General features: G+C 40.7%; 1 protein-coding gene across 1 annotated transcript; it reads right to left on the bottom strand.

The window, feature by feature from the left end:
- Window positions 1–317: 317 nt before the first annotated feature.
- On the bottom strand, window positions 318–11354 carry CASP3 (caspase 3). Its single transcript, XM_062493584.1, has 8 exons — window positions 11320–11354; window positions 7143–7272; window positions 6020–6112; window positions 5052–5176; window positions 4425–4553; window positions 2355–2530; window positions 1754–1871; window positions 318–765 (listed from the first exon to the last, which is right to left on the bottom strand). Exons 3-8 carry the CDS (start codon window positions 6094–6096, stop codon window positions 539–541), a joined length of 852 nt encoding a protein of 283 aa, XP_062349568.1. The 5' UTR covers window positions 6097–6112; window positions 7143–7272; window positions 11320–11354; the 3' UTR covers window positions 318–538.
- Window positions 11355–13906: the final 2552 nt, after the last annotated feature.

Here is a 13906-nt window from a genome sequence, read left to right as displayed (position 1 = left end):
ACTGACTGTTCTCTAAACATGCTTTATAATTGTATGCAAAAACATGAAATGGCTGTTTTCCACAGTTTATGCCCAGAAGTGTAGAAATAATTTAGGTTAGTTTATAACCTAAACTTTAAGAACTTGAGTTAACAAGAAATGTATGAAGACACTACTATCATATTACCATCACTGATATTCTGAATCTTCTTCGTAAGATATAAAACCAAATTTTACAAGAACTGTTTATTTTCTTTGCCCCTTCAGCAAAATGAAATGTAGCACCAAGCAGTTCCAAATAAACAAATCTGATTTTTTTCCAGGTCTCCCTAATTTTTTGCAATATACTCAAAGCATTACTTTCAAATCTGCTTCAGCTACTCAGTTTTGCATTTCTACACAGCCATACTATGTTCTAATTCTAACTAGAGGCACACATCTAACTTTGAGACACTTCATTGTGCCACACACAGCAGTGAACAGTTATTCAGATTTAAGTTATGTTTTGTACTTATGTTGCATATAAAATGCAGATAAAAACATGAACTGAAAAAATATTTTAGGAAGGGAAATAAAATTCTTTTGTGAGCATAGAGACAATACATGGAATCTGTTTCTTTGCATTAAAATCTTGTCGAGTTGAGCAGGACTCATACTCTGCAACTCTGCGATTCACACGAGTTAAAATCCGCATCAGTTCAAGATTCTTTGCATGTTCCTTCAGCATTTTACACAGTGACTGAATAAACCATGAGCCTTCAGCTGAATTCCTCCAGGAGTAATAGCCTGTGGAAGAGAGTAATGTCCAAGTGATCAGCCTTTGATACAAGACAGGTCAGCAGTTAGGAGAACAATGCATTGTTTCCAATAGCAATCAATGTTTTAAAATAAAAACTCAAAACCAGCAAGCAACAACATCTAGATTTTATAATCTCTACAAGTTCAAACTCAAAATTTTTTTCTAACCTGGACATCTTTTATAATCTAAGAAAACCCTAAGTAGGAAAAAAATCAAAAGGCAGAAAAATTACCTACTGCAGCTACCTTAGTCATTAATCACTTATTACTTTTCATGGGGTACATTAATAAAAAGGTGACAGAACTACTTCTGCTAAGTGTAAATGTAAAGGACATATGAAGGGCTCTGCCACTACCAATTTTGCTTAAGGATGCAATGTTAATGCATTATTTGTCAACAGACAAATAATATGCTTGTACTTACCATCCACTTCTGCATATCTGATTGTTTTGTATCTGAGAATAAAATCTTTTTCTCCTGCTGTAAATTATTTGCACAACTCCAATTAATCGAATTTCCAGCAGATGAACATTTGAGGGTTTGCTAGTGTGAAGGATATATTCAAGGTTTGGTAGGGCTTTTGTAGGAACTGAGAATAGCAACTACCTCAAAACGAAACCAAGTCAAAATTTAAGAAGTGATTGAGGGAAGTAAATATATATTTCCATGAAAGAAGATATCAGGTCTGGTTGAGCAGGAGTTCATTTTCCTACAACAGCCCTCACAGTGCTGTGCTCTGCATTGGCAGCTGGAAAGGTGTTGACAACGCCCCAGTGCTTGGCTACCTCCTCCCCAGCATTCCCCCCACCCAGGGGCTGGGACTGAGCAAGATCCTGTGAGGGGACACAACTAGGACAGCTGACCCAAACTGACCAAAGGGACATTCCATACAAAAGAAGTCACCCCCTGACTGGGTCCAACTCCAAGTTGTAATTTATAGCATGAGTAAAGGCTGACATGGATACAGTCCCTCACCTGGAGCTGTAGAGTAGGCATACAGGAAATCTGCCTCTACAGGTATTTTCTGACACATCGTTTCTTCTGGTCCACTGTCTGTCTCAATACCAGAATCTAATTCTGTCCCTCTACAAGCCTATTTGGTAGAAAGAAGAATGGAAAATAATATTAAAATAGAAAAATAAAGGCAGTGATCATTATAAAAATATTGTGCTCAAAATTATAATGTCATTATTAAAAAACTGCAAAAATAACAAGAATTTATGTGTCACATTTCCGTTAGACAGATTCAGAAGAAAAGTAGTAACTTCTATTTAAATCAATGACACAGTTTGGGTAAGATAGATATTCATTCAAAAGTGCACTCAGAAACACATTAAAATATTATCTAAGATGTTATTTAATACATAGAATTAATGCAATGTCAGCTGTTATAAATACAGCCTACCTAACAGGGAAAATTGTGCTACTTCAGACCTAAAGAGAATCTTACTTTGAAAATAATTACATTCAAATCTATTTTAGAAAGGATTAACTTTTTGCACCAGTAATTAGTGGGAAATGGTATTTTTTTAAACTATCTGGCTGATTTGATGATCATTGTTCAACTGTACATCACCTGAATGAAAAAGAGCTTGGGTTTTCCTGCTAAACTTCTGCACCTGTCACCTCTGAAAAGGCCTGTTAGTGTTTTCAGCTCAAGAGGCCCATCTGTACCATAGATCAATCCTTCGTCGCCATGGCTTAGCAACACACAAACAAAACTGCTTCGCTTGCTGTGATCTTCTTCAGAAACTTGAAAGGAAAAAGAGAATTAACTTACTGTACTCTCTAAAACTTTGGAACATTTGATCCTTCCTGTGTCACAGAAGTTCTTTAAGAACTAATTTGCATGTTTAGAAACCTCCAAAGAGTTTGCACTTCTGAACAGAAGAAGCCTGTCTACTTTGCTTCAGGACGTTGGGCACCAGAAACCCCAAATTAAGGGCCAACCCTTAACTGGACCCATTGCAAGACACGGTCACAGAGCTAGGCCAGGAATGCTCTAAGGAGACCAAAAGGGTATTCCCACAATGTCTCAAAGTCTGAATGATACACCTCATTCATGCAATAATGGTCAGTCTTATGATCTGGGATTGTACTGATGGAATATCCTGAGATTTGGGAAAGGATGGAGAAGTCCTACCTCTCTTTCCAATTGGGGTTGCTTCAACTACTTGGATTACATGGGAACTAAATGTAGCATGACAGTTGCTGCTGCTCCTGCAGGGACTTAGGCACTAGCAGTACACTTCTGTCTCTCACTTTTTACCTGTAGTGAGGTCTAGAAAGATTTCTGAATCCTCTAAATTTTGTACTTACAGTTACTTAAGCTTGATATAAAGTGTTTGTAGTTTTATACATTTTTTTTCATCTTGTGGTATACAAACAGCATGGAATTTATATTCTCCAACATCTTTTGTTGCCTGACACTGTGGGAAATGTACTTGAGGACCAAGATGATTTTTTCAAATTTATGAAAAGATACAAATAAGGTTAGAAAAAGGAATCGAAAAGAAATTGTGAGTGGTAACACAAAAAGATGCAAGAGTTTGTAGATGAAAAGTGAAAACAGTCCCTAAATCTGAAGTCTTACTGTTTAATGCTTACCAAAACACTAAATTCCTGTTCTGGAAAAAATTGTTTCAACTTTACTCAGGTGATGTACACTGAGGCATTTCTACAATTTATGGACAAGCACTGCATTTAGAAGAGTCACATTTTCAGCTACTGTCAACAGATCAGCTGCCACAATACTAATGAGTTAACCATGTCTGGGAATATTTTCTGGCATAAACATTAACTGGCACTAAGGAACCTACAGTGTTAGCAAATACTTTAGTTTAAAAAAAAACAACAAAAAAACAACCAAAAAACAATAAACCCAAACAAAATCAAACACAAAAACCAAAACCAGGATTGCTGCAGGCTAACTGCTGTTGGGAATAATCACTAATAAACACTTTCACTGTTTAAGTATGACCTGGAACAGTCTGGGAGAACACTAGTGGGGAAGAGCCCCTTCATGGCAGAGAACCTTCCAATAGTTGACTAGAATGGCCTGTGCTCCAGGGCTACTGAAATCTCCAGGCACCATTTAACGTACAGGTCTAGATGGAGCCAAGTCCAAACAAAGCAGGACTAACACAGTAGTATAAAGCTCTCACTTGAGAGAAGGGTGTTTTGTTTCAAAAGTTAAACAAAACCTGAGTTGTTTATCCAAAAGAAAATTCAGTCCACACACCAGCAGTTCTGGTCCCTCAGTGAGAACCCATCTTTGGGCCACACCATTAAGCATTAAGCAACAGAACCCCTCTACCCAATCTGGCAGTTTCTTTCCAACTCACAGAGCTTCAGTGATCCCAGGGTGAGAATATAAATCAGTCTGCATTTAAGTTTCAGCCTTTTTTCCATCCTTCTTTAGAAGATGAGAAAGGATACGGAGACAACAGTCATGGCACAAAAGATGGAGAGACAGCTAAGATGAATAAACATAGAAACTATGATGTACATGTCATCCTTAGCAATAAATCACCAGAAAGTGTGAAATATTATCTAAAAGAACCCAGAAAGAAGAGATGTGAGGGCCAGAGATGTATTTGGAAACAGTGGTTGACTTAATGCACACACTAAACATATAATAACTTACCATTCCTCAATAGTTCAAAAATGTCCTGACATGAAAGATCATTGTTGATCTTTATTTTATATCCCAACTTCATAAAAACTTCTCTGACACTTGCAGCATCTGCATCTGTACCTGAACGAGGTGACATCCCTAAACATAAGAGAAATGTGTTATTTTTCATATTATAAAGATGACATGGTCTGATTGAGCCAAATTATTTTCTTGTTTATAGCTGCATCAGTCTGAAATATTCCACTATTCCCAATCCACTCTAGCAGAGAGAACATTGCACTGTTACATGGGCACACCATCTCCCACGCTCTGTACCTGTATTGTAGATTAATCTGTATCTTATTTTTATATCTACTTGTCTATTTCAGGACATAAGAAGAATTTCATTTCCAAAATAGAAATCATGACTAAAAGGTAAGACAGACTTGTACTGCTGATCTATTTTCCTCCTCATTACTGCTATACCCTAATGTGTTCCCTCTATGTGTATTTGGAGGAATGGACTGCAATGAATCACATCCATGACTTAATTTTAGAGTGCAATAAAAACTGGTCTACATTTTTAATTTTGAAAAATAACACACAGCACTAATTTATCTAAATTAAAGAAAAAAGTAAAAAACTTGTGAGTGGTACCAGTATGTCTGTGGAAGTTCTTATTATTTATTATTACACATTCCCCCATCTCTGGATAATCCATTCTGTAACTGTAGTCTGGCAGAATTCCAGAGTCCATAGACTTGCTGGCAGGTAGGTTCTTTCTGTATAGAAACCAGATAAAATGTAAGTGTTAATTTCTGATCTCTCTTTTCAAAATAATGACAATAACAGGTTATTTTAGCAAACCCAACGAAACTGGTGAAGTTGCATTTGTAGTAACCTTCTGTGGAACTTGCAACAAGCTCGAAATTAGAAGAATCAAGGAAGAACTGTTTTTAAAATTGCAATGTCTCTGCACAGGAGAATACGCAAACTATGAAAACTTAGTTTAAGAATGCCAATTACTGTATCAACAAGAAATCAGTTGGGCTTTTTTTCTATAATCTTTTGAAATCTAGGTACCTGGATGAAAAGTTAGCTCTGAGAAAGCAAATCTCTTCTGAATTCTAACCAGAAGTTATTACAGTTGAATTTTCACAAGAAAACATTCAAAACTTAAAAAGATGTGGCAGATGTGTGCTCCTTTTTTGCTTAAGCAATAGGCACCAGCGTGATGGCTACATCTGGATGAAGCTGAACTTTGGGGAGACAGCTAACACAATAGCTAAGAGCCATAAATCTTCTTCAACATCTAAGGGCTAGCTGAGCATGCACCATCCCAAAATATGGCTTATATGCAAATATGACTGTAAGTCACTTGTCTTACTCACATGCAGCAAGCTGCACACCAGGATCTCCCCTGGAGCAGGGATGCCTCTCTCAGTTACTTCTCAAGGCTGAGAGATCCCTTGGCCACAGCTTCTTGGTAAGAAATTGACAGCATGCTAAACTTTAAAATCTGAGCTGAGTGATATTAAAGAATGATTGTGCACAGAGAAGCCTTTAGACATAAAGCTGTTGACCAGACTTAAATTGAAGACTTAAACCAAAAGTACTTCACTTACCCCTTAAAACCTGGAATAGATTTTGCATCTGTCAGATCCTGCCCCAAATGTGGTCCATCTCCTATGTCTGTCATCATTGCTTTCAACTATCAGCTTGAAAATGCAAGAAAATAGAAGTATTATGACAGTTCACAGAATAACTTTAGCCTAGGATACTAGTAGGAAAAAAAAGCATTTCTGAATAATCCCTACACATATTATATTTGAAAGAAGAACATTAAATCTTTTTCTAAATTATTGCCTTCTCTGGGAAAAAATCTACGGAGCCCTGTGAACAAATAATTGAAAAGACCTACAAAAAGCAAGATAAGAGACAAATAAATAGAAAACAATCAAACAAATAAAAAACAATTAAAATTTTGCAATGTCCTCACATGCATTAGAAATTAAGAACCAAAATCAAGCAACTCAAGTTATTAGATATGTGCAAAGACTAATACAATTAGAATTTGGGTCATAGTTAGAGAAATGAGTTATTTCTCCGCATTCCATTCCAACTGGTGTATGTGAAGGCAACTGCAATAGCAATAAAACTACAACAATGTAACTTTAAACAGTTGATGAAATGAACCCTATCTTGGAGCATTTTATGAGAACACAGGACAACAAATTATAATGGATACCAAATCAGAAATAAATTTAAAAGCATTAAACCTCCCCCACAGCTACTCTGTGCATACTCATGGAACATACTACCAAAAGTTACTTTGAATTCAAGTTTCAGAAAACAATTACGCATCATAAATTTAAATCACCAGATAGGACAAAGTAATAAATGCTTAGAAGTGCTGAGACCTCAAGAAGGTCAAACAAGGCAAGAATTTTACAAAAACTTACTTTAGTAGATATATTTATGATAAATAAGAAGGTATTAGTAACCAGACCAAATAGTAAGATTTGCTGGTCAGATATGATGAAGATTCAATTTAAGGCTTAAGTTCTCTGGGCAAACTATATTTGCCATCTTGCATCATGATATTATTAAGTCTCAACTTCGTATCTATACTCTTGTTAGTAGAACACAAAAACCCATTTTTGTGGCAACAATTACTGTTGCATCAGAAACGCTAATTTCTGATAAAACCTTATTTCTTAACTTGTCTCTAGGAAGACATTTACTTACATTTTAGTGACTTCAAAAGATCTTCACTGTTATTCTGAATATTATTTTAGAGCACTGATGTAATTAAATCTTCACCAAATTATTCCAGACTTGACAACTGTGTTACGTAATGCAGCAAACAGGAAATTTCCTGAAAACCAAATTACCAAAGTATTAAATAAGCTTGAAATAAAATGCCTAAAATACATTTTATCGTTATACTTTAGAAATTTACTTTAAAGCAGTATCATGGGGTAGGAACTAAATCTAAGGTGCTGAACTTGACTGCTTAGCATCTTGATCTGGATTCCTTCACCCAAACTTCGAAGTCTAATTCGTTAAAAGTACCCTGGGGGAAGAAAAAAAGCAAGCAACTCCAAAGGGCAATTCAGATATCTATGACCTGTGGCATGACAGTGATCCAACCCTATGCCCCAGGGAGCAAGGAACATTAGCACTGCCAGCAAAGTAAAGTCTACAGTGACAACTGGTTTGTGCACCCAGCTCTGACTGAGGAGCAGAGCTTCTGATCCCCAGCAATTAGAAAGAATGGCTTTCATTGACAAGGATGCTGTAAGTTCTCCTGCTCCAGCACAGCCCAGCTTCAGGAATTTCTATGGCTTTTTCAACCATCCCAACTACAACCATCCTTGGCTTTGGTTCTCAGCTTTTCTGATGTCTCAGCCTGAGCAAAATTTGTAGGAAAGCATCCAAGCAGACCAACCCACCATTCTGATGCAACTCATACTGTTCTTTCTCCTGGGGAAAAATTATGCACAAGAACACAAACAGCCTTCAGCACAAGAGCCTTCAGTGTGGCCGGGATTAATAAGAGAGACAGGGAAATGCTTAACTTCTTTCATCTGTTCTTTGTCTGACAACAGTAATAAAACAGCCACACCATATAAAAAAAAAGCACAGCATCATGTGCCAACTCTATTATCAAAACCAGCTAGCAGGTGTACTGACAGAAGTGCAGCCATGTCAGCACAGAAATCAACTTCTGCTAAATCCCAGGTGTTTATCCCAGCTGCTTGGCACTGTGAAGCTCTGCAGTGCTAGTGCTGCAAATCCATGGAGGAGAGAGTGTAAACTAGTAAATATGTACCTACACAAACTGTGGCCAGCTCCTGTCTACCAGATGAGCCATCTACCAACAGCTACCTGGAGAAAGACTCAGCCAAAGTGCAGGGAAAGCTAACGCTCTGGCCAACAGATGAGCCCTTGCAACCACGAGGGAGGGTAAGTGGCTCATTAGGGTGTTCTGGGTTCACATCAAACTGCTGAACAGCAGCAGGCTTAACTAAGCAAACTGCAAACCCAATTGGCTGCCAGCCCCGAATGCTTCTTACAACTCAAACGTTAAGGCAGGATGCAAACACTAGGAGAGATCTTCAATATTTAGGTGACCTTAAAGTAAGACTTATCTCCTTGACCCTTTTGCAACCTTAAAATTTAAAGCTCTAAAACTGCTGTCCTTGATCCAGGGCCAAAGAAACAATGAAATTGGAAGAAGTATCTAGCAAAACCTAAAATTACAGCAAACTGTATTAACTTCTTTCTGAAAAACATAAAACACAACTTTGTAATACCATATCATAAAAATATTTCTTACTAAGGCCTCTGCAAGGCTAGTTTCACAGCCCATAGTTTCAATTGTTCAATGAAGAGCTTCCTGAACTCTACTTCATCACAACTGCAGCTTGTCTGAAAGACTTGACAGAAGCTATAGGGATTGTCTAGAAAAACTGGTTACAACACGTTAAATTTGCATGGTTTACCTTCAGAACACAATCTGTAACTCACTTCTAATATCCATCAGTTCCTGAGCACCCTCAGGCACCAAGTCACCTGCACTTTTTTAAAGAACAAAAGACACCCAGGAAGAGATCCTTCTTTTGTTGCTAGGCACTCAAATACACATTTGAACCAGTAGGGTATTTTGTGCTCTAAAGCACCGATCAGGGTAACAGCAATGCTCTCCAGAGGATGCTACTGATTCTAATAGGCCACTAAGAACTGCCTCATCTTGCTTTAGGTCATGCAATGATGCCATGCATTTCCCTGTGGAGAATGATCTCATCCTGGTGGGGGGAAGGGAAGAAATCATGGCAGTGCTTTAAAAAATTATTACAAATCTTTATTCTGCTCTTTGATATTATTTTCTCCGAAAGCTGAGGTAAAATGAGGTTTCAACTGTAAAAAAAAATATAAAAAACAAGTTCCTGAAAAGAGCAACAGAATTTTTTTTAATCTAGCAAAAGACATTCTGTAGATTTTAGGAAGCTTATTTTATAACACTGTATCTGAAAAAATACAATTAAAAAAATATGAGACTAAGACAGCAAATATAAATATGATGGTACAACGATCTTTACATACACTTAGTAAGAAATAAAGTGGCTCAAAAAGATCCTCTGCAAGCTACCAAAAAATGACCAATGTCTCTCTGTACAGCAATAAAAGCAAAAATATTTTCCCGCCTGCATAAATGCAGCTGTTTTCCAATGCTTTCCTTTTGCTAAGAAAATAATAAATAAACCAATTTTTTACTCCATTCCAGCCTGGATTTACTTATTCTACGTGGATCTAATGAAAATAAATTCACATTATCACGTGTCACCACTGCCATAAGAACCACTAGGATTCTTTTTAAAGCAATATTTATTTGAAATGAGAACCAACAAAAGAAATGAATGGTATGGTGATAAAAATAATACCAAAGCTTCTCAGACAGGAGAAAGCAAGTAACTAAACTGTCTTTAGTTACCAACTGGATCCTGAAATATGCAAGCTACAGGAGACAACATGTCCAGTACATATCTGCTGCTACAAAGCAATGAGTGTAGCACTACTCAAACACATGTACAAAACAGACATCAGTATTGTAAAACATCTCCTTAAAGATTAGAAAAGGGCAGTTTTCCACCTCACATGACTTCAAGAGAAAATGTCAAGCATTCAAAGAAGGTATTTTCTGTACACGAACATATATACATGACATATCATGATACTAATGGAGACATGCAAATTAAAAATTTTCCACTCTACAACGTATAATGCTAAATAATAATTATCTGACTAATAACATAAGGAAAATATAGAAGCTGACTACATGAAAAAAAGAAAAACATTTGAAATATACCACTACATTTTTTGTGTGACACTATCTCCCTACTAAATACTGATGAGAGCAGGAATACTGAGACAGTTCTTCCCATCACTTCTGGTCTGGATGTAGCTGCTGGAAAGCCCTGACAGTGGGCCAGCATTCTGATTTTCCAAAAGCAAACAGACTGTCTGGTACTCAGCGTGAAGCAGTAAAATCAGCTGAAATTACTCCAAGGGTAGATGGGACCCCTGAGTTATTAATTCACCTGTAGTTATTGATCACCACTGCTACAAGCAACAGCCACATCAGGTTCCTTAACATTAAGGGCACGGTGTGTTAGTCTGAAACCTACCCCATGACCAGCAGATACCTGAAGGAGAGAACGATGAGTTCCAGGGTAAAAGACCACAGATGGCCAGCCCTATCCTTCAGCCCAGCAGGGAACAGACAGGACACAACACACCTCGCGCACGGCTTTTTTTACATGCTATCAAAAGTTAAATACAGTGCCTGCCAGGACTCCAAGCATGCTTTTCATCAGCACAGACGAGGTTTAACACTCTTTGTTTCAGAAGACTCAAATGCAGATTCTGACCCCGTGTTTCCGCTTCGTTAATTGCCTACGGAGAGGATCACCATAGAGCAGCTCAGAATTAAAGCGCACTTTTTTTTTTTTTTTTATCTTCTTTCTTTCTTTTTGCCCTCTGTTTCGGCACCTTCTCCACAAAGACAGGCTGAAAGGGCACAGACTAGCTACCATAAGCTTCTGGAAAGCTGATACCTGAGGCCCCGCGCTCTGGCCCCCGGGCAAGGCCGGGGCTCATCCGCGCCCACCCCGGACCGACGGCCGGGCCTGCGGGGCCGCGAGCACCGCGGGCAGCCGGGGCAGCGGCGTTCTCGGCAGGGCCCGCCCCGGGCGAAACGCGGCTCCCCTCCCGCTCCCCGCAGCCGCCTTCCTCCGGGAGAGATGCGGGCGACCACGCGGACCTGGAGAGCCACAGCTGGCCCACCCAAACCCCCCGCTTTGTTCGGCCCCGCCGCGCCCGCATCCCGGCACCGCCGCATCCCGGTACCACCGGCACCCACCGGCTCCGCCGCCTGCTCCTTCCGCCACCGCCGCGCCCGACTTGCGTTCACCGAGGCTGGCTCGGCTGAGCACCGCCCGGCGCGGAGAGAGCCCCGCCGCTGCCCGGCCCGGCCCGCCCGGCGCCCCGCTGGCCCCTCCCCGCTCGGGGCGGGCGTCTCGCCCCAATGGCGGCGGAGAGCGGGCGCGGGCGGTGAGTCGGTGCCGGCGGGAGTGGCGCGGGGAAGGCGGGCCCGGCCGTGAGGGCCGCTCCTGGCGCGGAGGGAGCCGAGTGAGGCCGGCCTGTGGAGGCTCGGGGTGGCTGCTGTCCTCTCCCTTTCCCTCGCCCTCTCCCTCGCCCTCTCCCTCTCCTCTCCTCTCCGGGCCCTATGGCGCCACACTGAACCGCCGTGCCCGGTGGGCTCTGAGCGCTGAGCCGGGTACGGCTGTCCTTGCTGCGCTTGGGTGTGAATGGTGTAACCCAGACTTTGTCAGTTTTGCGCCGTTGCTTGAGTTCCCCTGCCTGCTGAAATATATGTGCCATTCTGGTACGTTTACACTATGTTGGTGTGGCCTCATATTAAATGCTGTGTGCAGTTTTGGGAACCACAGTGTAAGAATTAGAGTGTGTCCAAAGAAGGGCCATAAGGATAATGAAGGGCCTTGAAGGCAATACCTATGAGGACCATCTGAAGTCACTTGGTCTGTTCAGCCTGGAGGAGACAGGGGACACCTCATTGTGGTCTCAACTTCCTCATGAGGGGAAGAGGAGGGGCAGGCACTGATCTCGTCCCTGTGGTGACAGTGACGGGGCCCAAGGGAAGCTGTGTCAGGGGAGGTTTAGGTTGGATGCTAGGAAAAGGTTCTTCACCTAGAGGGTGTTGGGTACAGGAACAGGCTCCCCACGGAAGAGGTCACAGCACCAAACCTGAAAGAGCTCAAGAAGTGTTTGGACAACATTCTCAGGTACACGGTGTGACTCTTGGAGATCAGGGCAGGGCTGGGAGTTGGATTAGATGATCTTTCCAACTCAGAATATTCTGTGATTCTGACACAATGATGGTTTGTAAAGGACCAGCTAGAGTAATCTGTGAAGACAATTACTGAACGAGCAGCCCCCCTCCTGACCTCAGCGAGTGAGATCCCCATGGGTGAGCTGGCCTGCACTGTGGCAAGACCTTCCCTTGGGCAGGGTTTTCAGCCACCTGCATGGTGACAGACAGACCTGCCTTGTGTAACAGCACTCTGATGCTGAGGGCTGATTTTGACTTCCTCATGGACTTTCAGGTCAGTTAGTTTATATTTGTACATTGACCTTCAGTAGCAGAAGTCAGATAACACTGGAAACTATGTATTCCAGCTTCTCATAACAGGCACTGACCTAGTTTTTGAGGTCTTATCACCAGGTGTGATGTAGTGAGTTTTGCAGTTGCAATCTTGAGGAACAGATTGCATACTGGAACAGGTTGTCCAGAGGGGTTGTGGTGTCCCCCCCACTGGAGATACTCAGGAAACGACTGGACACAATCCTGTGCCAAGTGCTCTAGGATGACTCTGCTTGAGCGGGGAGGTTGGACCAGGTGACCCACTGTGGTCCCTTCCAACCTGAGCCATTCTGTGATCCTGTAATTGTGGAGGCCACTTCCTCTACTAAGAGAGCAAGATGGAAATTTGTTGTGGTTGAGGGAAGATGAGTAGTGTTTGTTAATATGCCGCTCATCAGCTCAACGTAAGGATAGCTAAGCTAATTTTCACTAACGTTAAGGAATTTAATGTGTTCTTCTAAGGCTCACTTGGTAGCTGGGAGAAAGTCTCATGGATTTATTTGTGTCAAAGACCATGAATTGTGCCATAGAACTATGTTGCATGATACACACCAGCCAGGAAATAAGTGTAATGTTATTTTGAGTAGCAGTTAATTTGCATGTTTCAGCTTCAGTTATCAGCAGGTGAGGGTAATATGTTTTGTCGTTATCATGAGATGTAAATGGAGAAGTAGTCTTCCATAAAATAGAGAAAATGAAATAACCAGTTTTTTAAGTCATTGCTCAGGAGACATTTTTCCAGGCTCTCCATGCAATCATCCTGCTGAGTCAATAACACTGAAGTCTAAACATGTTGGTGACAAAATTTCTTTCAGTCAAGTCAAACAAAAACAAGTACTGTCCTTACTTCTGGTGGATCATAAGAGAGGAAGATAAAGTGAGAATTTCCCAGTGAACTCAGAAGGCTGGTCTGTAAGTGTTAATTACTCTATGTGTGTGGGCTCTAAATAGATGTGTTGTGTTATAGTTCACACAGGAATTGAAGTTGCCTTGAAAAAACTTGAGATGTTGGACTCCTGAGAGACTGAGTGTTTGGACTGCAAGATCCACGATACAGTTTAAAGTAAGGGTCATCAACCTTCTCCCAGGTTCAGATATCCTCCCAGCTGCGTTTCTGCAGAAATATGGCCTGATATAAGTAGAAAGTTTAAAATTAATAGAGAATTGAGGGCCTTCTCCTTTGCTTTTGTTTTTTAATGGTCACCTTGTGGAAAAGTGCTGGTGTAGGGATGTTTTTTTCACCCAGTTAATTTACAGCCAACAGCACCAAAATGAAACTGAATGT

Source organism: Cinclus cinclus, chromosome 5 (assembly GCF_963662255.1).
Source record: "Cinclus cinclus chromosome 5, bCinCin1.1, whole genome shotgun sequence".
NCBI lineage: Eukaryota > Metazoa > Chordata > Aves > Passeriformes > Cinclidae > Cinclus > Cinclus cinclus.
The sequence above is the reverse complement of the archived record's forward strand: the minus strand, read 5'-3'. Positions and strand labels throughout refer to the sequence as shown.